At 46.5% G+C, this 26,553-nt stretch overlaps 1 protein-coding gene across 19 annotated transcripts in view; it reads left to right on the forward strand.

The window, feature by feature from the left end:
* MYO18A (myosin XVIIIA) overlaps nt 1-26,553 on the forward strand; it is an 864,705-nt gene that overhangs the window by 827,243 nt on the left and 10,909 nt on the right. For 16 of the 19 annotated variants that reach the window (XM_078680070.1, XM_078680063.1, XM_078680062.1 and 13 more), the window contains 2 exons: nt 10,077-10,199; nt 11,550-12,957. In XM_078680070.1, coding sequence (XP_078536196.1) covers nt 10,077-10,199; nt 11,550-12,957 — 1,531 coding nt within the window. The remainder of the gene's footprint in view (nt 1-10,076; nt 10,200-11,549; nt 12,958-26,553) is intronic. The other 3 variants (XM_078680078.1, XM_078680075.1, XM_078680076.1) reach the window with 1 other exon arrangement.

A 26,553-nucleotide genomic window follows, 5' to 3' on the forward strand; every position in this document is an offset into this window, starting at 1 on the left:
GCTTGTACACGGGTTGAAATAAATGTTGAGCAGTTGAAATTTAAGGTCCAGTTTGAAGGAAGGAAAAGAGGGGTTGCAGCGGAGATCCTTGGGCAGTACGTTACAGATCATAGAAGCATTTCTTGAGAAGGGAAGATTTCTTCTTAAGGTTACGCGGAATGAGGAGAAGAGCTTTGGAGCTTCTCAGTGCCCGACTCTTCCTGCTCTTGAAATTTTGGTTTAGATGTTTTTGGTATGAAGTGCTTTGTGGGTGATAGAGGGTGTCTTGAAGATGCATCTTCCTTCAATGGGAAGCCAGTCGAGACTCTTGAGGGCAGAAGAGATGTGATTGAATCTTTTAATTACTGAGAGAAGTCTGGCAGCCATGTAGAGAACTGCTTTGAGCGGCGCAAGGTGACATTTCTAAGAGAGTCTAGCCTGAGGTCTGAGATCAACAGATGATGTATGATCTACACTGTGTTGGGCTTAGCATGTTCCAGACAACTGCAGATTCCTTCTGGGTTCTCATGGAAGCTGTACAAACAAAGCCTTCTTGTCCACTTATGTAACGTCACCTGTCTCTGGATCACTGAAGCAACAATATGTTGCAACCTTCATTGGGTACACACTTTCAAACGTAGGCCTTGATCCACAGCAAGGTTTGCAAGAAGCCCTCCTCCATAATGTAATCTGTCAGCACCATGACTTCCTTTAATTATGTGGTTGTAGACTTCTCACCTGTGTCCATGTTCTATCCAGGAAAAAAATTATCTATCCTCTTTTTTAGTGGAGGTATATCTTCCCATTTTTTTTTTATTCAAGAGGCTGGGTTACATTCATTGTATTGACAAGGAAGGTGATCGGTAATAGGTGTTAAAAGAAGTTATTTGTGGCATTTTTCTTATGTTTTATTCGTTAATATGACAGGAAAATAAAACACGGAGGGTGAAACTGGTCATGAGAAGGCATACCAAGTTTATGCAGAAAGACCCTTTTCAGACACTTGTACAGAAAAATAAATGTTCCCTTACTACTTTAGTTTTAGTGCTGGGAACTCCTACTATTATATAAAGGTGAAGGCTTTTTTGCCAAAGCTCGTTAGTGAGAGTGTACACAGAAGGAATTTTTATAGTATCTGTCAAGCTTGTAAGTTTTGAAGTCAGTTCCGTTGGGGTGAAACCCCAAAACCGGTCCTAGGATGCTTGTTTCCAGTCCAGGGAGGACCTGGCCTGGCAGTTCGGGCTGGACTGTTCTCATTTAGCGCAGGCTCAAGACTGATTTGCATATGGCTGCGTTCAAACTGGAATGGCATGGGGAACAAAAAAACGATGGATTTAGGTCCAGGTCTCTGTACTGGGGTGAATGTATGACATTGTTCTGCATTCTGTCCATTATTAGTTGTTCTTTTCGCACCTTCTAGTAGTGCATTTCTATGCGAATTACGACAAAGCCACCTTTATCACTGGCAAGGGGTTGGTGCTGCGGATCCAGTGATAGGAAACATTATAAAGCTGCTCTACTGCAAGCCACTATTGCAGTTTCAACCATTTCCCCAGGTTAGCCTATGGAAAAAGAAAACCTAAAAGGTTGTGAAAACACCCATGGGTATTCCTCACTACCTAGGCAGGGGACACACAGGTGTACCTGCCCTGCCTTTCACCTAACACTCACTTCACCCCATAAGACGCAGCCTCGGGGTACTCAGATGGAAGTGAAAGATCCTCTCAGGATGGCTATTGACTCAAACAGGCCAGTCTAAGTAAACGCACAATTGCATATATCAGCCTGCAATGGCAGGCCTGACACGTATTAAGGAGCACCATTGGTGCAACGTGCACACCAGCCTGCAATGGCAGGCCGAGCATGTATTCAGGAGCTCCATCGATGCAAAGCGCACACCAGCCTGCAATGGCAGGCAGGTCATGTATTTAGGGCACCATCAATGCAATTGCGCACAGCAGCCTGCACTGGCAGGCTGGACCCAAGTCTCGAAACATCATAGGTGCGACTGCACACCCACTGGCCGGCCATGGCAGACCTGACTTATGCTTTAGAAACCTCAGGTGAGCACCACTCCCTAACGTGTGTAGGAAGGGCATGCACACTTTCACACTGTACTTACAGTAGGAATGTGCCCCATGCCCTAACAAGAGAATCGGCCACACCCAGGAAGTGTCCCATAGGGAGAACCCAACCCTCCGAGGTAGGGAAAACCTATACGGACAGTTCACAAGAAAATGTACCTACCCGGTCACACACCTACCCCGGGTTGGTGGTAGTGAATGGCCCCTTCAGGGATGGCTACAGAGTGAGACTAGCCAACTTGTGTATGCAAAATTTTGGACAGGTTATTTAGGTGGGTGGCACAATCAGTGCGGCGTCCCCCTATTAGCCAGTGTCACACCCGCCCTGGGAATGAGGTGTACCTTCTTACAGGGCACTCACGGGTACGACACCTTACCCAATCAAGTAAGCACCTGGCACGTGCAGGAGGGGAGAGAGTGGAGGGAAAAAAGCTTTAGGGAAATCCCCCTAAGGGACATGCCCAACACACTGTAAATGTAAATTTGGGTGTAATGTCATCTTACTAGAAATAGATTAGCTTCGGTTTCTTGGTTATGCTTCTACAGGTTTACATTTTATGATTTTTCAGAAGTATTTGTTTCCTTCAAATAATATGCTTGCTCCAATGATGCCTCACCTTGAGGTGATTGGGCAATGCTCACTGAATCTGTTGACTTTCAAGGTGGTATTTAGGATCGTTATTACTATAGCCTGGTGCATTCGTGAAATGCAGGACGACTTGTCTCAGCCTGCATAGCCTGTTCATTAGACTTATCCTAACTTTATAACGTGGAATCACCGTGCCCACACTATTACTTTGTCAGGTATTCCCAAATAATAATACCTTTGTTCGGGACTCTCAGTTCTCTGGGTTTCTACATGGGAAGTGCCAAGAAAGACCACTTCTTTCCACAGTCAAGAAACGCCAGGTCACTTTTTTCTGGCTTTTAGATTGACTGATGTGCTCCATTTTAAATGTGAATAAAAGTATTGTCACGATTTTGCCACACTTCATGTGCCTGTGGGTCTCTGTACCCATTGTAAAAGAATTTGGCTTCCATTTATATTCTGTAGAAAATTACTTCTGAAACGTATCTTGTTATGAGCCGGCGGGGAGGTAAAGCTCAAGCACATAACGCCACGTGTAAGTGCCCTTTCTTCTGTTTGTTCATCCCTGAATTATGCGAGATTTCTTTTCCCGTTTTATATTTTCCCCTTTGGGATTTCAGTTTCGCTGTCTTTGAAACCCGTATTCCTGTATCCTATGCAAAGCAGAGCGTGACTCCTTCTAATTTACAGCGAGCTGTGCTTCCCCTGCGGAAGAGGCGAGGGTGAACTTTTCTGTTCGAGATATTGTTAGTTGGGATATGTCTCTCTTGATCACACCGTATGTATCTAGGGAAGAAGGCCAAGGGATGTCTCGTGGCAGAGAGAGATGCACGCTTGCCGCATTAACACAAGATGTACCTTCCCCTCGCTCCGCACCCGAGGCCGCCAGACTCAGTTTTTTTTCCCGCCGAGGATTCACCGCTGGTGACTGAAGGGTTGCTGCAGGAGAATCCATAACCGCTAATGATAAATGTAATCGTGTGTAGCAGTGACGGAGGGCCGCTGGAGCCTGCCTGTCACACACAATTAATGCCCCCCGCCGCTCGGACGCCGTTTGTTTGTTCCCGGGTGGCTCAGGGCCCTGTTAACTAATGGCACACCAGTGGCGACATAAATTGTGTTTGACGACATTTAATTCCAGGTGATTTTGTAAATCTCCGTTTACCCATGACCTTCTCGGGGCATGCTGCACACTTCACCCAAGCTCTACAGTTGGCTTGTGTAAGTTCTTATTTTGGTTTTTAAAAGCTTTGGCAAAGTACTAGCTGGTTCAGTGGAGGTGACAATTCCGGGTGAGTCTGGTTTTTAACCACCTTGAGAGATATAAAGGTTTATCTTCTATAGAAGCGTTTTCAAATGTCTATGTGAAGACTGAAACTTGTGGTTTCCCATTTTTGTTATAATACTACAGATGTGTGCTTTCATAGCACCTCTACCTGACTTCTTATCGCAGGCACACTGGAGTAGCTGGTGCTTGGCTGTTCCATCCCCAGGGCCATTCTGATAGGATAGCATTTGGCTTCATCGTCTAATGATAAGTCTCCCTCTAGCCTGTTCTTCGCCAAGAGCTCATTTTCTAATTTTTGCAAGTCTTTATGGCCTCTTTATGTGGTCAGTAGGTGTCCCATTCATAACTTTTGACAGAGGGGACCTGTGTGTTCTGTGTTAAATGAAGTAGAGAAGGAAAGCGGGCATTTTTGTCTCTGCTCCTCGGGAAGCACCTCTTGCATATTTGACAACTAGTGTTCCCTCAGTACTGCTCCTCCTTCAAACTACTAAACCACTAGAAACTGAATTTCACAGATTCTAGTTCACTGAACAGATTTTTCTGCGTTATTGGATCTGCCTTCCACTATGACATTTCTTCTATGATCATTTTGCTAAGCTCTTCACCGTGCTACTGGCCTTTGCCTCCCTAAGTGTTAACAGGTAAGGCACTTGACTGGTTCTTTACCTATCCCACCACCCTTTGCTCTACTGATGCGCCTTGCTTTCATCACCGCCCAGCTTCAGACATATTGTACCACAAGGCTCAGTCATTGGAACACTCTTACCCACTGCTCCAACTGCCTTGGTGACATTTTCTCCTTCAGCTTTTTGTATCACCTAGCATCAGACGAGATGCATAACCGCAGCAGTTTCTTCTTCTACCCATCAGGCATGCTAACAGCTTCCTCTACTCCATGGTTGTAGGCAAACAAATTAACTTTACTTAGCTGACTTCTTAAGTTACATGCACCCTCTGTCCTAAGGTCCACCTGCTCATTTTCAGCAACTGCCTTTGCAAATGGTGAATATAATATATTATTAAGAAGCAAGTAGCACTACTGTATCAGTTTGCTTGTGAGCATACCTATGACAAGATTAGCAGTTTCACCATCCACCCATGATTTAGCCTGACCAGAACATCAGCTTTCCTACTTTGCTGATGATACCAAGAATATTGAGTGTCTGCCAAACAGGGGGCAAAGTTCAAGATGCTCCCCCTATTGTATGAAGCCACAAAAGGTACTGCCCCTCCAAAACTCTAATAACTGGTCATAAACCTCACCTCACCTGTGTTCCATAACTCTTCATCTCCTTGTGCAGCCAGATACCAGTAGGCCCCTCAATGTTCATATTGTCTGAACTACTTGGTCCTCTTCTCCGGGACACACTTCTTCAACACTACTACCTCCTCACTCACCAAGTACAAACACAACCTCAATCACAGGAACGTAGCCTGAAAAGACCATTTTGGTAAACCTGATCCTTCTTTTTCCCCATACTAGTGTCTTTTTCCATGTTTGCGTCTCACTGTTCAAAGCAAGTATCATCTATATGCAGTGACCCGATTCTGTTAATATCTTGTAAACTGGAATCTGAAAGAAACACATTAGTTATAGATTCCTTACCTTTGAATTATCCCCGGGCATCAGACTGGATCCGGAAAGCTTTTTCGTCAGCAGAACCTCTGCGCGTCGGAAGGTGGCATCGGTCGGCTCCGCGTCCGTCGTCACGGTAGCTAAGTAGACCCCGCCCTCGCGGGCTGACTTCAGTTTCTTCTTTTTCCGCGCCAGCCAGCTCAGATCTGGGAAGAGCGGTACCTCCACTTTTTGACTGACTTTTTTGACGATTTTGCACGAGGGATGCCCGGCTTCAAGGCATGCGGTTCTTGTGACCAACTGATGTCGGTGACCGATCCGCACAGCGTATGCATCTTTTGCCTGGAGCGCGACCACGACCCCAAGTCGTGCTCCGACTGCCGGTCAATGGCACAAAAGACTTTGCGGGAGCGGTCCCGAAAGTTGCTTGAGCGCCGGCAGTCGGCTCCGCACCATTCGAGTTCCCGGTCGCGAGGGAGGTCAAGGGACTGGTCGCAGAGCCACCATCACCATTCTTCCAAGTCATCGAAGTCTTCGCACTCGGGGTTGGGTAAGGCGAAGCATAAGAAGACGTCGAAGAAGCACCATTTCTCTTCTTCTCCTCGCCGGTCAGCCGATCCGACGAGGGATACGGGTGGTGCCCCTCCCGCGGCTCCGCGTGCGGAGCCCGAATAGTCGACTCCGCGTCTCCATCCCTTTCTGGGACCCGGAGCGACTCCCACCCAGCTTCGTACGTTCTACGAGGCGATGCATGCAATCTTTGGGCGGCCCGGACCCGTCGGCGCGCCTTCGTGCCCCATTGGAACCATTTGGAGGGCCTAGACCTTCTCTGCTGACGGCTCCAGCCCCCCCTGGATCCTGATTGGCGCTGGTTGACCTCATTACACCTCCGCCGGCACCGCTTCTTCCGGCACCATTACCTCATTCGATGCCGGTCGCCCCCCGGCCGGCGTCGACCCCGGTCTCCATCCTGACGTGGACCCAGAGCCAAACCGGCATCGCCCGATGCCAGATCCGCCTCAGAGAGGGGTTTTTGTGCTCCTGTTCACTCCTGGGGTCCCTTTTCGGCCAGATTGTCACCCAGAGGATGAAGAGGAGGACTGGAGGTCTAGAGACCCTTTAACTGATCAGGCAAAATCTGAGCAGGTCTGGAGAGAGGAACTGGGGGATGCCAGTGGTCTGGACACCTCCCCGGACCTTGGCATGTTGTCTCCTACCGTGGCTACGGAGGAGGGACCTTCGTACGCAGTGGTGTTGCATAGGGCAGCCAAGGCTCTCAACCTCAAGCTCCCTACCGTGGAAGTCAGGACTAACCTCCTGACAGAGGTGCTTCAGCTGACGGTGAGCTCTTCGGAGCCTTTGCTTCCGTTCAACAAGGCCCTAACTGATGTCCTTTTGGGCACTTGGTCCAGGCCCAACACGGGGGATTCTGTGGACAGGATGATTGCCCGACGCCACCGACCAGCCCCGGGTGACCTCACTTTCCTTTCCTTACACCCCACCCCTGAGAGCTTGATGGTCCAAGCCTCTACTTCCAAAAGTGCGCTCCCTACTGCCCCACCGGAAAGGGAATCCAAGAAGCTGGATCATCTTGGGAAGAAGATTTTCTCTTCCGCCAGCTTGGGACTGCGGTCGGTAAACACTGCATGTCTATTGGGCCGTTATTCCCACTCTGTGTGGAACTTGGTTGCGCAGGTGCTGCCTCAGTGTCCAGAAGAGAGCCCGGACAGTGCTCTCCCAGACTGTCGCCGCCTGGAGGGATGCAGCAAAGTTTGCCATCCGTTGTGGACTGGATACTGCCGACTCTCTGGGTAGAATGATTTCTACGTCGGTAGCTCTTAGACACTACGCCTGGATGAGGTCGACTGGCTTTTCGGGGGATGTCCAGAACACCTTGATGGACATGCCCTTTGATGGCCCTCGCCTTTTTGGCGACAAAGCAGACAACACTCTAGAGCGTTTTAAGGACTCACGAGCTACGGCCAAGTCCTTGGGCCTCTCCACCCGCCCTGCGCAGTCTGCTTTTTGCCCCTTTCGTCGATCTACGGAAGGGGTGTCCTGCTACGTCCCGCCCAGAGCCACAGGCCGCAGCAAGTTACCCAGCCTTCGTGCGGCCGGGGACGTGGGAACAACCGTCGTGGTTCCGGGGGGACAGCGGGTGGGTCAGTCCACCAATTCCCCCTCTGCAGCAGCCTCCAAACATTCCTAGTCCGACATTTCAGGCCCATCAAATGCCATTGGGCGGCAGGATTCGCCATCACCTCCCCCACTGGTGCACCATCACGTCGGACAGGGGGGGTTTGCAGATAGTCCGAAGGGGCGACTCCCTCCCCTTTGACTCTACCCCTCCAGCCATGCCACCGCAATACCATTGCATGTCGAAAGATCACCTGGCCCTTCTCCAGCAGGAAGTTACGGCTCTCTTGGCCAAGTAAGCCATTGAGTGCGTTCCTGTCCCAGAAGTAGGTTGTGGTTTTTATTCCCACTACTTTCTGGTCCCCAAGAAGGACAAGGGCCTGCGTCCTATCTTGGATCTCAGGAACATCAACCGTTTCCTCCGGAAGGAGAAGTTCAAGATGTTGACGTTTGCTCAGGTCTTGTCTGCCCTCGACCCTTAAGACTGCTTTCCTGGTTGCCATCACCTCTGCCAGGAGGGTGAGTGAGTTCCAGGCTCTTTCATCTAAGCCTCCTTTCTTGTCCGTCCACCTGGACAAAGTGGTCCTCAGGACTCGTCTATCCTTCTTGCCCGAGGTTGTCATTGCTTTTCACATTGGGCAGACCATCACTTTGCTCACCTTCTTTCCACCTCTGCATCCTTCGAAAGAGGAGGATAGGCTCCACCGTCTTGACCCAAACCGTGCGCTTTCCTTTTATCTGGATCTCACCAAACAGTTCTGGATGGATGACCAGCTCTTTGTTGGGTACGTGGGTGCAAAGAAAGGTCTCCTGATGGGTCATTTTGTGTATCAAGGCCTGCTATTCTCTGGTGAAGAAAGAGCCTCCAGTGGGGCTGAGTGCCTATTCTACCAGTGCGACGACAGCAACTACTGCTCTGGGACGTGGCGTTCCTTTCAATAACATCTGTCAGGCAGCTACGTGGGCCTTGCTGCACACATTTACAAAACACTACTGTTGACAGTTCGGTCCGGAGAGACAGCTTCTTTGGCCGTTCTGTTCTCCAGGACTTTCTGGTGTGAGATTGGTTTGCAGACCCACCACCGGGGTTGGTATTGCTGGGGTATCTATTCTAAGGTAAGGAATTATTAGTATTAAGGAACAAGTTACTTACCTTCAGGAACAATGTATCTGTAACAAACATTAGTTAGTTTTAGATTCCTTACTGCCCCACCCATCCTCTCCGTTCTGCGAACTAATTTCTAGGGTTAAGGATATCCTTTCAGGGACCTAGTTTTGTGCACCAGTCGTCAGTGTCTTGCATGGCTCTGCATTTCTGGCACGGAAACTCGTGTACAGAACTGACGTCAGCGTGCGAGGGCGGCGTCTAAGTAGCTGCCGCAACATCATCCCAGCGACACAATGCCAACGAAGGACGCAGAGCCGACCAACGCCACCTCCTGACGCCTGGAGGTAATTCTAAGGTAAGGAATCTATAACTAACTAATGTTTCTTACAGATATATTGTTACCGAAGGTAAGTAACTTGTTCCTTAATACTAGATGCAAGACTTCTTGTTAGAAGAGCTGCTGGTTCCTCAATAAAGCAGAGCAGTGGGCAAAAGCAGATTTGAATCTGGGAATTTTGATATGGAATTGCTCTTTAGCAACACAGTTGTAGCTTTGTAAAGGGTTCAGATCAGAGCTGTAAACGTAACCCCGGACCAATCTCCGTACCCTTCAACAAACAGTTAAAGGGGGCTTTGGTGGCTTACCCATGCTGACATTTTATAGTGCAGTGTACACATAGCATGTCCAGTGTTGGGTTATTGGGAGGCAGCGAGCAGCAGCAAAGTGTAGCATCTGAGAAGCTTTTTGCCCATCAGATTCCTGGGTGCCCCAAGCCTTCCTGCTGAGAGGCCATGTTCTTGTTTCCAGTTGATGGGAATCAGACCCCTTGTGTTGTTTTTTCCCCTCATTTGTGGAAGCATTGGCTTAGGCAACTGCATGTGTATGACTGTGACCTTGGCTCCCAGCTAACTTAACCTTTACACGTATATAGACCTTTTATACAGACTGCAAACAACCGGTGTTGTTATTTCTCAGTTCTGCGGTTTGGAAGTAAGGGAGGCTGAATTGGCCTTGCTTGGATTCTAACTTGCGAGCCTCAGATGTCAGCAGCAAGCGTTAACCAGCCTATAATCGCTTGGCTGGTGCTCTCTGCTCTACTGTTCCAGTGTAAAGGCCCAGCCCCACACCTGCCCCGCATACAGGTGTCCATGTTCTTCAGGCTGCATGCATTCCGAGCCCTAGAGCTGTGTCAGGAGCCCTCTTACGGGGGGGGGGGGAGGGGGTTTGTTGTCCCGTGGTCTCCTTGCGCCCCTCTCCCTGCCAGTAAATAACCCCCCGCCTGTCTTTCTTTCTTTCTTTCTTTTTCCGCCCACAGCGACGGGGACTCGGACGGCGACTCGGAGCTGGAGGAGCGCGTGGACGGCGTCAAGTCGTGGCTCTCCAAGAACAAAGGCTCCGCCAAGGCCTTCTCCGACGACGGCAGCTTGAAGAGTTCGAGGTCAGTGTGCGCCCATCTGCGCCGCGGTGAGCCCAGGGACGGCCATTAGAACCCGCCCCCTCTCCATAGCAACAGGTAGAGAGTGGGCGATCCGGGCGGGGAGGGCTTCAGCGAGCAGCAGCGTGGGAGTGGCACCGGCTGGAACAGGGTTAGATTGATTCGTGCACTTCACGTGCGCGACTGCCGCGCTGGCCACTGCCGTGCAGAAGTATCACATGTGAATTAATGTCCGCAGAACTCATTGTTAACCGCCCTCAAAGTTTTCCACCCCTCGACGTGGCTTGGCGTTGTACTTGCTCCGTTCTCTGACTAAAAGATTGTCACGCCACTTTTTTTATTTTTTATTTATTTTTTATAAAATCTTTCCTTATTTCTTGTCAATCGGCACGAGTTTGAGTGAACCATTCCAGCAGCATTCCTGCCTACGGTGACCAGTGCGCACAGGAGGTGCTGAACCATGAACAGCTTACCTTTTTTATAATAGTACAAAAGACTATTTTTGTCATATTATCACTTATGCTCACTAACAAGTGTGCGTTACTCACAACCGATGGGATGTGCACACACTGATGACTACTAGGCATATAGATCACCGAGACGATGTGCTTAAAAACCAGTTTCTGCACCTGCGCACATGGTTCCATGATGCTGGCCCTTGTAGTGCACAACGCCCCGTGGCCAGCTGCACGTTTTTCAACCTGTGCTCCTTGTTTTCTCTGCCGCTAACATTGAAACATGCTTATGCCCCCTTAAAACCGAGGAGACGACGTGTGCACAGAAGTATTCTCCTGTTAATGTTCACACACATCTCAGCCGTACAATGGGAGAATTCAAACTTTTCTCCTTTCCACCTTGAGTACTATGAATTGTGCTGGTATGACACAGTCTGCCATTTGGAGGTGTATTCCCAGCACTCCTCCTTCCAGGCACTACTGTAGGCCACACTGTTGACACAATGTGGTCACAGAGCCTTATCACTGCCCAAAAGTTGATGTGGCTCTCGCCGTAGGCTTGATATTATGTCAGATGTTATAATACCTAAGTTAGCTCTGCATTCAAAGGCCTGTTCTCTATATTTCCCCTGGTCCTCAGACAATTCATGTTTCACTCATATGCCCTTGACTGTGCAGCCTTCAGCTTTGTTGGTGGTCTTGAACGCCAACTGGGTGACCAACACGGTGATAATTTAAACTACTCTAAACGATAGCAGAGCCTGTATTTCACATGCCTGATAGTTTCTATGAAGTTTCTTTCCCCACAAACTAATGTCTGTCTTTCTTTTTCTCTCTCCTGTTTTCATCTCTGCGTCTGCGTGTCCTTTGTATCAATGTCTTTATCCTCCATTTCCAGATTTGCTGCAAACTCTGATGTAAAGGAGGGGAAGGAGGGGAAAGAAGGCAAAGAGGGGAAAGACTACAAGGAGCCAGAGGAGAGGCCCATCTCTGTGATGAGCTCTCTCAGCTACAGGAAGCGGGCTAACATGAAGGATTCCATTGGGGGCAAAGGGGACGAGGATTCCCTGTTCTCCACCCTGAAGGAGAGGGCCACCTCTCCAGATCGATCTTTCCGGAAGTCCCAAAGGAACTCTGTGGCGAATGCTCTGGATGAGACCTACTCTGTGAGCTCATGGAAGAAATCACAAGGCAGTGAAGACTTGGATGACCGGGGATCAATGATCTCCCAGGCCTTCTCAGAGGCCTCCAGCAGGGCCAGGAAGGGCTTAGAGAAGAGATGGTCAGTCACAAGCCCCGACTTTGACAAGGTTTCAACTGTGTCTGCTTCCACGAGCCGGAGCTCCCTGCGACGGGGGCTGGATGCCGACGATGACTTAAGGTCATCAATGAGCTTTGCCATGTCCAGTCCACCTAGCCTAAGACGTAGCACATCAAGGCACGATGATCCTTTGGGGGGACTTTCCAGTGCCATCAGCCCCTCTCTCAGTCGTAGATCTGACTATGGCCAGGTTAGTCCCACCACAAGCAATCGCTCAGATTCCAGACTGTCCTTGTCAAGAAGCCAACTTAATGACTTCGATGATGCCTCCAGCATCGCCCCTAGTGACAGTCGTTCAATGTATAGTCAGCATTCAGTTGGCCGTAGCTTTTCAGTCCCTCCGAGACCCAGGACCGCAGCTTCCGATGAAACTCAGCCAGAGGGCTCTGATATCAGACCTGTCGGTCATCGCAACTACTTAGACCCCGATCTAGAAGCTGCAATCAACGAAGTCTTGAACTATAAGCCAATCAAGTTTAAGAGGTCAAGCCTAGAGCATGACTCCGAGGAAGATGACAAGCAAAGTGTTAGGAGCTTAAAGAGCTCAAAGGTGGAGACAGTAGAGCATTCCTCTGGTCTTCGACGGTCTGCTTCAGCTATGGAAGTCTCCAGACCACGGAGTCGACGAAGCCGAAGCAGAAGAAAGAGCTCAGAGTCATCAGAGTCCTCACAGGAAGACCGCAAAAAGAAAAGCTCTAAGAAGCATGCAAAAAAGTCTAAAAAGAAATCCAAAAAGAAGGAGACGGACTCTGAGTCCTCTGAATCGTCCTCCGAATCCTCCTCGAGCTCAACTGTCTCCTACCGCAGTGGTGGAAGTGTGAAGAAAGGCCCCAAGAAAAGGGATCCCTCATCTGACGGGGAAGGCACCGAGGACAGGAAGAGCCCTGAGCAGGAGGGCAAGCGTGGCAAGAAGGAAGAGAAGAAGAGGAAAAAGCAGATGGATAGCCTAATGATGAAGTACCTGTACAGGCCTGAGAGTGATTAAGTTAGTAGGTGTTTTAGTTTGTGGTTGGGAGCATGAGACTACACAGTGTGCTTTTTACTAACACATTTACTACTCTTCTGCGGTGAGCAGTCCCTAATGAGGTTTGCTTATTCAGTTTGACTCATCCAGCATGCCCTCTAAAACCATCTAATGTTTGAGAAATATGCTGTCCAGTCTGTGCTACTGAACAGGCCGTGCTCTTGGAGTAGTCATTGTTTGTAACTTCTGATCATTATCTAAGGCATGTATACGTTTAAAAAAACATGTAAACTTTGCCCTGGGGTGTTCCTCTTTGAGAACATATTGTAGTTGTAAGGTGGGCCATGGAACAACCTCCATATTTTGATACATGCCATTCTAGCAGAATTTCACTGGACATCATTCAACTGGGCTTTCACCGGCCCGAATCCTGGATGGCCTCCGTGGTCTCGAACGCCCCCATGCACTTGCTCAGCACCTACAGTGCAGCCAAGAGCCTCTTCGGATTTCGGGCAGCTTGATTTCTCCAGGAAATGTTTGTTTGTTGGATTGTTTTGAAAGGCCTGGCAGATTGCATCACTGGTAATGTTTGTGAGACCGCATATGACCAGGCAGACCAGATCAGATCAAACAGCCAGCAAACAGAAAGAATGCAGAGGCAGGCACACTGTGTTTGGGACGGTAAGCAGCCATGACAACGCGGGCTTTACCCCGCGCTGCCATTACGATGCTGCTTTTGCAACGCAAGTCGTTACAACGACTTGCGCTGGAGGGCACTGTTGGAAAAGGAATAGTTTAATTTTCTATTCCAACACCTTCCCTACTGTAACGTGGGCTGGAGTTGGAATAGAAAATTAAACTATTCCACTATTCAGCGCCTACAGCGCAAGTCGTTGTAACGACTTGCGTTGTAAAAGCAGCGTCGTAATGGCAGCGCGGGGTAAAAGCCCGCGTTGGCATGTCATACATACGTTTGGGACAAGAAATGGGGTAGGAAGGAAAAAAGTTAACTACTACATTTCGTGGATCTGAAGGCCTCTGCACATCCGTGTGAAAGAAGAATTTGTAACCTCAGGGGAGATTGCAGATTTGCTCATAAATTGGACTTTCTTGTATGCTACTTCTAAAAATAATCAGTTTGTAAGTGATCCCGGTATCAAGGGAAGGTTCTAGAGCGCTTTCAAGCAGAGCACCCCTGCATTGAAATGTATTAATATTTTATTTTGTGGCAACTGAAAATGTCTTAAACTTTTTTCATTTTAGATATAGCCATAGAGCAGGACCAGTGTTCATCTTTCCCAGAATACTAACCTTACTGTTGTATGTTGATGAAACATTAGTTAATGGCCCTCATAGAAATACATGTGGAACTCGCAAGGATATTATCAAATGTGGCAACATGCCCTCCTTGCTTGAAGCAGAGGACCTGGACTCTGATGATGTATTACATTATTTTCAAGAGGGAAACTGATTTTTAGAAGTAGCCAAGTCACCTGCCATAGATGTTCAAAAACAAAATGTACACGTGCTCCAGTGTTTAGCGATGCCAGCGGCACTCCAGCTCCACTAGTTGTGGAACAATTACTACAAGTGAGGAGAGCCTTGGCTCTTTAGCCATAGTAACCCTCTAGGGGGCAGATGTAGGAAGCGTAATTGCGGTCGGTAACGGCCAAAATTACCGAATTTCGGCCCTTACCGACCGGAATTAGGCTTTTCATATGTAGGTGGCTTCATTTCAGATTCAGTAATTTACCGAATCGGTATTTAAGAATTTGGTAAATTACCGATTCTTAAAAATACCGATTCGGTAAATTACCGAATCTGAAATGTAGGGAGCACTCAAATGAGTGCTTTTCCCATCTTAGGATTTGTTATTTACCACCAACTAGAAGTTGGTGGTAAATAATGAAAACCTTAGAAAAAGCATTTTTTTTGCTTTTCAAACAGTGCCATGTTGCAGACATACATGCCCTTCGGGCATGTATGTCTGCAAAATGTGGACCCATACACATTTGAGGGGTGCAACAGGGTGTCAAAGTGCCACCCTGCCACCCTTCAATGTTCCCCCCATTTACCGAATCGGTATTTACCGATTCGGTAATTGACATTCATTCCTATGGGCCACCAGGCCCATAGGAATGAAGGGCAATTGTCGAATCGGTGAATACAGATTCGGTAATTACCGAAACGTACCGATTCGGTAATTTTTTATGAAAAATTACCTACATCCCATTTGCCTTTTCTTAAATACCGAATCGGTATGATTCGGTATTTAAGAATCGGTAATCTGGGATTACCTACAACTGGCCCTAGGTCTCTTACTAATCACAAAGAAAATTGATTAATTTGTTTAGAATTTGAAGTGATTAGTTCTGGGAGATTGAGAGATGATCTGTGGTGGAGATGGGCACCAGGGTCCCAGTCACACCTCTTCAGTTCAGGAGTGTGGATAACTGTGGTACTGGGTTCCAGGGGATTGCAGGGCCCACTGCACCCCCATCTGTCTTTGACCTTTATAACTTAGTACAGGATAGGAAACCGCTTTTCTTTCTTCCACTAGAGCCGACGGCACCACCGTTATATCACGGCTTCAGAAAGCTGGGTCACGAGTGTTTTTTAAGTAGACCAACTATGAGGGAGTGGTTAAAAGGAGAAAATTGTACAAAGATTTATAATCTATGGGGATTTCTGGAGAAGGACATCCTAAGAATGATAGCTGAAAAAAAATACAAGTGGGCACGGTCTTCTGGTTTTGTTGAAGCCCGACACAAAATCCTTTGCTAGCTACATAAAAAGGTTGAAATGAAGGTAAGATAATTATAAAGGTGTGAGACTTACCTATTTTAATTTGAGGTGCAGTTAGGAAGTTGTTCAATGGTTTTCATTTCATGTGATTGTTCTTTTTAAATATCACCCTTGTAAGTGCTGCATGCATTTTAAAACAAAGAACATCAGTAACTAAAGAAGAGAAGTCAATCAGGGAAGGTGTGGGATTTGTTTTAGGTGTAGGGAAAAGTAAAAGGGAGAGGCAAAGTATGCCAGTCTTTGTGGGCTAGAAATGAGAAAGGATAGAAATGTGATTGGGCTCTTGGAGGCTAGGGACATTAGAGTAAAGTGTGAGAGGCAATAATGGAGACAAGTCTAGGAGTTAGATTGCTAGGTGGCCCAGCTAATAGAGAATGATAATATTCCAGACAACAGTGACTAAGAGCTGAGCTAAGTATTTTTTTTCCATTTAAAATCCGACCGGTTTGGATCTCGTGAAGAGCAAAAGGCCTTAGAGGCAGTGAGAGTGATGGCAGAGAGAGAGAGGGCAACCATCAGGATGAGATATAGCGAGTATGAGACTCAGTAAGTGACATGTGAAATGGAAAGAAGAAAGTGGGGTCACAAGGACGTAATGTAGAGGCGTTCCATCTGAGAGGTTCTGGAAAGTAGAGATAGGTGAGGGAAAATGTACAAAGGAATTGACGAATACTCTTCTGATACTACTTTACATGCTCATAAATGCCATTGCGACGCGGCCTCTGAGTCGTCACACTAGCCTCAACGGAAACAAGCATTTGCAATGCAATAGGTCTCGCATTAGGAAAGTTTGAGCTATTGGTATTGTAAATGGCAAAGTTTTTATTTATGTTTTTTTTTTTTTTTTAAATAGCTAAATTAATAGCTTTGTCATTTACAATGCCAATAGTTATAACTTTCGCAAATGTGATACCTATAGCATTTGTAATGCAATATGTTTTGTATTTACATGACTTCGATGTATTGATATTACAAATAACAATGGCGTTTAATTTTTTTAAATAACTAATACTTAAATAACAGTTATTGTAATTTATAATGGAAATAGCTTAAACTTTTCTAAAGAACTTTTGTGAAATTATGTTCAGTGTATTTTATTGTGACGAAAATCCAAGAACAGAAGTGAAATATTAACATCTTTTTGTGACATTTGCAACCTGCCAACCCAAACAACACTCACGTGAGAGATGGGGAGGGAGGGGGTGTGGGGGGGAGGGGGGGTTATTGGGTCGAGAATTACCTAAAGGCACTTTTGAACCCCACCCTGCCCCTAAGCCCCCCTCTAAAAAAATGGTTGTTGAGTGAGACTGGTGCCGATGTCTTGCAGTGTTTTTGCACCCCTCAATTGATATCGGCTGTCCAAGAGCCAATGAGACTGGTCCATCTAGCGACCACTGCCGAGTCCACGGCGAGGCATTAACAGTCTGAAGTGGGGGCAGCCAAACAAGGGGGTAGGAGGACCCTCCGGTGCTAGCCGACCTCTTGGACAGGAGTGCGGGGTGTGAGGGCCTACGATGACGTCATGCCGTCTTAGTGGGGAAACCATGGCTGTGGGGGCTTCAATGCTGATGGCATGAAGGTGGCCTTGCTCTACGGACAGCGGCCTCTCCGGCGTTGCAAGTCTTCTCTTTAAGGCCTCGATGGAGACTCAATACTGCGGCCTTGTCCTCTCGCTAAAGCGCTGTGACGAGCGATCACACAAGCACTAGGACCCGATAACAGCAGGATAAAGGACAGCAGCGGCGCATCCTCCCGGGATCGAATATCTAGCTGGACCTCACTTGAGTCGCATCGGGAAAGAACCAAACAGACAAGTAGCCAACTAGCATGAGGCCTCAGCAGCTGACACATGCTGGGAGCCGCTGCACAGCCAACCCAGCGCACACTGGCACGGGTTAGGGCGGACCAGTGCCCCCACCCAACACCACGACAGTGTCACACGCATCCCTCCCAATCCTCCCGCCCACGACAACCTGGATAATGAACAGAACCCGTCACACAGAGAATCTGTGCTAGAAAGAGTCACAGCTCCAGAATACAACCTGCGCAAAGCGCCAAGAAGGCCAATAACTGGCGAACGCTGTGCTATACAAATATACCCGATAAGATATGAAGGCTCCGGACGCGTTTGTATTTACCCTCAGTCCCCGATAAGCCGCGGGGAGCAGTGGAGCGCCGTGAGGAGCCGGGCCGGGCCTCAGACACAGGGATGTTGTGAGAGGCACACCCCTCTGGGAGCCGCCGAGCTCCACGCCCCAAAACTGGAGTAATTAGTATTTGGCTTTCGAGCGAGGCAGCCGGCCGAGCCAGGTTATCAGAGGCTGTGCTGGGCGGACGGCCCTGGGCGGAGGACAACGAGGCTTCCGGGCAGCACGGCTCACTTGCCACCCCGCATCAGGGGTGTAGTCACTGCCTCTCCACGGTGCTGCCTGTACCTCTCCACGCACCAGCAACAACCCGACACAGGGGACAGACGGGATTTCACAAACCCACACAGGCGCGGAGAGAACCATCACCCGGGCAGGGACCGGGCCTACAGCCCACCCTGGAGCCAGAAAGGGAAGACTGAGCAGAGACCTTCAACCCGAGACCACCAACCGAGCTGTGCTGCAGCCTTACCCTCGCTTACTAGCAGGTTTAGAACCAGCCGCCACCCCCGAATTATTTGCTGAAGTCACCCCTAAGCTCTTTTGCTTCACTCCATCCGGTGCAGAATGCCGCCTTTCCCTCATGCACTACGTGCAAACTCGAGCAGGCATGTCCGCGTCCAGCGGTCTCGTGTTTACTGGCACTCAGCCGGCCTGCGACCAGGAAGTCAGGCAGGCCGGCGCGACAACCGGAAACAGGAAGTAGGAGGGCGGGAGCCTACCCCGCCTCCCACGGAAGAGCCGCGATTGTTTGGAGCACCGGAGCAGGCAGGAGCCTACCCTGCGCCCCGGTGCCGAAGGAGGGAAGAAGAGTCCTGCTGCCGGGCCCTGCAGCTGAGGAGAGCCGCCGCACCAAGGAAGCCGGTGAGTGGGTTGCTGAGCTGCGAGGGCGGGGCGGGGGGGCATGTGTGTGTGCGCGCGCGCGGGGGGGGCTGGGGCTGTGTATGTGTGTGTGTGTGCGTGCGTGTGTGTATGTGTCTTGGAGTGCGTGTGTATGACTGTGGGGGAGGGGGTGTGTGTGTGAGCGAGTGTCTGTCTGTATGCGCGCGCATGTGTACGGCGCGGGACGCGACTTGCGCGTTCGCGCACACAAATCCAGGTAAAAGCTCGTACCACCCTCTTGTCCGTCCTTCCCCCGTAACAGATAACTATACGTCTCCAGCTGGACACATGCATCCTTTGGATGCATTACCAGCGAGACCCAAAAAGGAGATAGCATTGAGGAAGGATCAAGGCTGATTTATTAAATGAAAATGTAAAACATCATCCCTATAGAAATAACAGGATAATTGTAGTACGAGATGAGGGAAGAGAGTTTATGGAACAGAGAAGCGGGCCTAGCACAGAACGCTGGTGAACTAACAGAGAAGAGGAAAGCCCCCGACACAGAGCAGGAGTGGCAAAGGTATGACGAGAGCCACAATAGTGCAGGACTAGACTAGAGACACCAATGGAAGATTGAGCAGAATTGTTTTTGTAAAGGATGGTCCACTTTGTGAAAGACTGTAGTGAGTGCGAAGAGAAAAAGAAATGTGAATGACTGCGTTTCAAGAAGAGATTCAAGCTTTTGCAACAAAGAGGAGGGCTGGTTCTGAGGCGTTTGCAGGATGGGATTCTGAATAGGGGGGAGAGAGAAGGTAGTTCTGTTTAACAGCACGGGTTAATCGGTTAACGTGGCCTATTCTAGAGGTTTGAAAAGGAACTCCCTTGCATGGTTTAATGAATGCAGCAGGTTTCAGCAAGGAGAGCCAGTTCCAGGTAGCCTGTCTATGTCCTAAGAATAATAATTGTCTAATTGACAGTACACACGTTTGAAGCAATTTATTGCACAAGCCCCACTGTGCATTTCTTTGAAAGGGTTCCCTGTTTTTAACCTCATGATTTATGACCCCAGAATCCAGCCAGGTATTAGCTCTAAGAAACCCTATTTATAAGTTCAAGATTCATTTCTAATCCCTGGGAAAAGGAAAGTTTGCGGATTTAAATTCTGATTAAGGTGATTAATATCACTTCCTCACAGTTTTTATATGATACATTCAGCTAAAATTAATATGAGTAAAAGGCTAAGAAAAAAGCTAAAACATGCAATTCAGTGTTTTAAAAAGACATTCTACATGTTATGTCTTCTTTTCTGGTTGAACGCACGAAAAGGTGATATTTACCACACAAAGTAAATACCCCACCCCGGGGTAATAGAATTTACTGGATATAATGATCAAGAGATAACTAAAATGTAAAGGTCTTAAATACCCCTTGCAACAACAGGCTGCGTGGCACCACCAAAACCTTGCCTAGTGCAGGCCGTTCCTTCAAAGTAGATGATAATGCAAGAAAGGGACAGACAGGTGGGCTGCAAAGAGGCCAGTGGCAACTTTGAATGTACTACCATTATTTAATATAAAATCCGGTCAAGAATGCATGTTAAATTATTCTCAAACTGCCCAATCCGGCCTCTGTGGTACAGTGAGTGGCAAGAGGGTAATGGAGGATGACAAGACAGTCATAACTCAAGAAACCTCACACTAAAAGTATGGTCGGGCCCCGTGCCACCCAGGCAGGTTACGCTTGTTCCAGGAAGAAACAGGCACACTCTCCTGGGATAGGATGCTGACTGTTTTGTTGGGTCAGAAAATATCAACACCTACCCATTTAGTCCCTATACTGCCTTTGTCATGGACCGTTGGAATATATAAGGGAGTGTAGACTTTCTGTAGTCACTTGTAGTTCAAAAGGTTGCTGACTGAAGCCTTCAGTAGCATTTGTTTGCTCCTATTTCACCGTGTAAATTTGTTCTTGTGTCATTCACTTTTTTCTTCCACCCGCTACAGCACACAAAATGGGGCTATGGGCCAGCGCACTCCACCTATGGGCTAACAACACTGTGAGAGCAGCATTGTACATTTTCACAAGGAGCATTTCCTCACACAAATTAAGTCTCTTACACTGTAGGTACTACAATGGTAATGTAGATTTTTTGAGAGAAAACCATTTTTTTGCTTTTAATAATTTTATGTATATATATCTATATATATATCTATATATCTATATATATATATATATATATATCTATATATATATATATATATATCTATCTATATATATATATATATAGATAGATAGATATATATATATATACATATATATGTGTATATATATATATATATATATATATATATATATATATATATATATATATATATATTGATGAGAGTCCAGAGGCTCCTCCACCAATACAACCATTGCCAGACCTATTGGCTTGGCCAATCCTGGTTTATTAAGCTGTATCCTCTGGCACTGGGATTGTAACATACTTTTTTCTTTTCTTTCCTGCATCTAATACCTAAACCTAAAGTTTCACTTACTGTTGATACCTTTTTTGATGTAATACTAGCTGGGGGAGGAGGGGGGCAGTTCCCAATCCCCTGTGTTTGTTACCCACATACTGTCTGTGATATTCCCTCCTTGAGCTCCTCTGGGCTGCTTTTTCCTCAGTCTCCCCAGCACATCACCATTCCTATCAGACTGACATTTTTTTGAGCGCTCACTTTTTTGTCTTGTTCTTGTGACGCCACTTTACCTTGCAGACATCCCACAGTAGCGTAGACCTACCTACTCCTTCTTCCACCCCTGGCCCAGAGGTCTGTGCACTGACCTTGTCATTCTAAGGCTCGCAGAAAGCCAGTCTTGGCTTACAGTATTTCCAAATAAAAGTATTAATGGTGATTCAAGGGAAAAACATTAGGAAGACTAAGAGGAATTGATCAAAACCAATATAACAATTTTGAAAGAAAATTGATTTTAATCGGATTGCATCATACTACCAAACTAAGAGGCAGTCGATGCAGATGCCTCAAATTTATGATACTTTGCCACAGGGTGATTTCATAATTAAGTGATATCTGCTCACTATCTACACATTAAGTAGGTTTCCACGTTAACTATCCCCATAGTCACAAAAAATTAATCTATGTATTTTCACATGATTCTGAAAACTTTCATACATAACTAAACATTGATTGAAGGTCCTACTTTTGCTAGCTACTATATCCTTAATACATACTAATCGGATTATGATCGGATGTGATCATTTTACTGATATCCATTTGAGATCCAGCTGACTAGTTATTCAATATAAACACCATGTTTATCCGTGAATATTACCTAAGCACGGTGGTGTGAGTGTACCCAATCTTCAGTTCCTTTAAAGCTTCCCATACATATATAATTCCACAAACCGGAATCGATTTAAGGTAAGCAGCAGAGACCTTCAACATTCTAGGTGTGATATTTTTATTCTAGGAATTGATTTTATAAGCTAACACATATAATCTCCTGTGACTATTTTATATCCCTCCCGGTTGGTTAACTCTAAGGCCATGAAGTCACTTATAGCACAAATTCCCACAAGCACCTTCTCAATTAGAACTTGAACCAGTGCTCATCATCTATTTGTATCTGCAGCGATTTTAACTGCTGAAAATGTTTGTGGATCATTATTGCAATATCGCTTATATGCATATGTTATATAGCCCCTTCCATGCTCATGACGGAACGGTTCCGTCATCAGCGTCGGTGCTCCGGTGCTGATGACGGAACATTTCCGTCATGAGCCAATACGATTTTAAACCCTTCAGCACTGCAGCGAAATTCGCGCAGCACTGAAGAGGTTAATGCATACAATTAACTCCAACCCTAACTGCTTCAGAAGTGTGAGTTGTTTATAGACTATATGGGTTTCAATTAAGTAAATAATGTTAATCTTAGCCAGGGTTAGCTCTTCTTTGATCATTTATCTCTGTTTAGGGTTATTCAAGCCACACAGATTCCATCTAATAATACTTAATGTCGATACCTTTAGCTCACCAATTCATAGAAACAAGATCTTGCCATCAGGACACACCTAATATCTTGTGTTACACAACTTCACTACAAGCAGCTTGTTAGTAGTACATTTTCAAAATACTCTTGTCTGATTATAAGCTTGACCCTGACATTCAGCATAGCACTCTTCCCTCTCCTTTCCCTATCCGTGTTGCAAACACCCGTTGCCTGTGCCAATTCAACCCTTATTCCCCCCACAAACTTTCTGCTCCCATTCCCCTGCTTGCTCCCTGCCTGTGCAGCATAGCAACCTAGTTATGTAGTCAGTAGCACCCCCACCTGTTCCTGAAGAGAAAATTAAAGAAAAGAAAATAAGTTACTGCAGTGAGGCTAATCTAGTATAACATAGCAAATAATCGGATCCATTCAGTCACAAATGCTTCAAAGGATGTCAACATTTCTCATCAAGATTTGACAATTTAATGAGGTGTAAGCGACATGGAGTTAACCCATCCATTCATAGAGTACTCCACATCCCTAAGCCCAGAAACCTGATTGCTACCTTCTTTTAAACTAATCTTTTTAAAACCATGACAGTGTTACATGTATCAATCGTCAGATCGTGTGACATTATCTTCAAACAGGCTGGTTCTTGTTAACCTCCTGAAAGGCTGGAATAAGTAGTCGCATTTGTCTCAACTTTTCCGCTGTCAGATAGCTTAAATCAGAGCATACAAAGAAAGTAATACTCCGAATTGACACTGGCAAAGATGGGCGGGCCTATCTGTTATAGGAGAAAATTACCTTTTGTTGCCCAATACTGATCTTGGGCATTAATCTCATTTCGTCAAAACGGGTGGCTGTGTGCTAGACCTGGATTTTTGAATCCATGTCCCACTTCATCAAATCCAGAAATCTTTCTGAAACAAATCCAAAATAAAAGTCCTTTATCACCCTCTTCAAGTCTTTCATTGACTCCAAGTAGGCAGAGATTGTTTCAGCGTTGGCGATTCTCAATATCTTCTGTCTTAGTTTTCACTTCCATAATGAGATCTGTATGTTTGTTAACCCAATGAAGAACTCGATTTTTCTGCAGTCTCCATGGTACGCTTTTTCAGTTCAGTTATTCTATGAGATATAGTCCTAATTGAACTCATTAGGCTCTTAGTTGAATGCTGAGTTTAGGCATGTGCTATTCTTAGGTCAATGTAATGAACATTTAATTAACTTCTAAAAGTCTGAATCAGTTGCGTAATGTTCTCGAGCAAATTATGATCATCATCTTCCTGCACACCAAATGGTATTGGTGCTTCCACCACCCTCCCTACGGGGTACCGTTGTCCTCTGTAGTCTGATGTGCTGTCACATAGGCATAATCTATAGCATTGTGCATATCATAACTGGACTTCCTAACCAATATTGCTTCACTTTTCTGTCTGGATTTACCAGTGCATAACTGAAAGGCATGGTCATGAGAGTTCTCCGCCAGTTATTTAGGTTCAGTAAGATTCTGGTGCTGCTTTTGACCGCCTTGCTGGTCAGTCTTTTTGCCATAAAGTTTTTTTTCCCTTCATAGCAAATGACTACTGAGTAATTGTGCCCTTTGCTGATAGATTGATCCTTTCTCTTGGTGTACAGTCCACCATCACTCTCCTTGTTGCCCGATATATTAGTTTTTAGGGGGCTTAATCCACGCATCAATACTGAAATCAGCTTACAACAGCCTCTTTCCCTTAAACACACTCCCTTTTCTGCACTGCAGTCATTAGCAGCATAGGCAATTGATGTATCACACGCTCTCGTGGCCCCATCCATCACAGCGCTCTTCTGGCAGTTACTCCATTTTTGCTGAGTATGTCTAATGTTTGTAGCAGGAGGCACTTGCCAGGTACACACCTCTGTCACTGAACCACTAAGAGTCTGTTCAGTCTGGCATGGTTCACTATTCCTTATTTGTTGTCCTTGCATTCTTCATAATTGATCCTAATTGTAGTCATGCTTCTGCGTGTACAGACAATACCAGGGGCGACCATTGCTTAACTCATTTTAAAGGGGTGAGTGAGCTCAAGAAGTAATCTCTGACTTGCACTGCTTTCACCATAAGCAGGCGAGTTGACTGTGGCATCTCTAATTTTTTTTTGTTCCTGCCACTAACCGCCATCTCTTGCAGGGGTCTGCATGTTTGGCCGTTCGTGCATGGCCACCATTCAGAGCACTACCCTCCTTCCCAAAACAAACCAAAGCTATCCAAACCTGCTGCGTCCTAGTAAATTTGAACCATCCATGTTAAGTACAAATCAAGAGACCACATAGTAACACCATTACATTTTAAAAACATCAACCACACTTCAGCATCATCCCACAAAGCAACTGATAATCTCACTCTGTGGTGAACTATTTTCTCACCAGACACTGCAAAACCTAGCCTACAAAAGGCTCTTGTTGCGCTCACCACCGAGCATGCAAAATTAAGATGATTGGACAGACATTGCACTTGTCTCAACTGCAATTTTTGACTTGTTAAATCCAAACACTTTTTCAGTCTTACTTTGTGGTAATCTGGCTTCCATCACAATTGTGTCCAGCTCGGGCTACTAGAGCCCTCTGTTTTCTCTGGGGCAAGGGGTACTCCTAGATCCTTTGCTACTGCCTGAAACACCTTCAATGGCCTACAGCACACTCCTGTCTCTTTGGCACCAACAAATAAAAAGTCATCAAGATAATGAGTCATCAATTCATGGCCAGACTTCTCTGTGAAATACCATTGCAAAAAAGTACTGAACATTTCAAAGAACGTACACGATACAGCACAAACCATTGGTAACACAGTATCCACATAAAGTTGTCCATCAAACTATATACCCAATAGAGCGAAATCTTGTGGCTGTACCGGGAGCAGCTGAAAGGCTGATTTATATCACATTTTGCTAACTCCAATCCTTGACCACATTGTCTCACCATAACTATTGCTACATGTATTGATGCAAATTGTACTGTAGTATCTTCTTTGGCAATTAAATCATTCGCAGAGGAGCCTTCAGGTCATGAGAAATGATGCAACATGCAAAACTCACCCACTGACTTCTTGGGAACCACACCTACTGGGGAGACCATAAGAACCTGCAACGACCAATAATCAAAGGACCCGCCATCCTCCTCTCTGTGAATTTTTTGTTTTTCTATTTGTGGCATTTCTTTGGCTGACTTAAAATTGTCTGCAAAATGTCTCTGATGTGGCCCTTGGTACCTCAATCTTAAGCCTTCTGTGAAACCCCTTTTCCAAATTAGTGCATAGTTTCTGCTAGGATAAAACTCCAGCCATAAAGCTAGTGTTTTGATATTAATTAGCATAGAAGCCCTTGTTTCCAGGTTGCCACTGTCCACCTTGCTCTCTGGCTTGACCAAGTTGCCCAACATTCATTCGCTTGTTCCCTGAAAATTGCAACACCACGTTTCCCCCTACATTTTGTGCACTAATGTTTATATCTACATGGATATTTTGCACAATATCCCCTGTTAAATTCCCAGTAGGCTCCTGGTAAAATCTTGGCCTCTTCCCCCAAGAACCCCTTCCCCCCAACACACATACACACACACACACACACACCAGGGTGGGATGTACCAGAAAGGGGTGGTATGGTACTGCTAACCCACTGGCTATATGCAGCGCTGTCTGGATTTGCATAGGAGACACCCATTGCAGCCAGCATTTGTTGCTCACTTCCCTCCATTGTTTGTCTGGTTTTGCCCCTAATCTAGCCTGAAACTCTTCTTCATAATGAAAGCTGGCCATACTCTCAAAGTCTCTCTGTGCTTTTCTGATGGTATCAATGTATTTTAAAAA

Source organism: Lissotriton helveticus, chromosome 3_1, assembly GCF_964261635.1.
Source record: "Lissotriton helveticus chromosome 3_1, aLisHel1.1, whole genome shotgun sequence".
In the NCBI taxonomy this organism is placed as follows: Eukaryota; Metazoa; Chordata; class Amphibia; order Caudata; family Salamandridae; genus Lissotriton; species Lissotriton helveticus.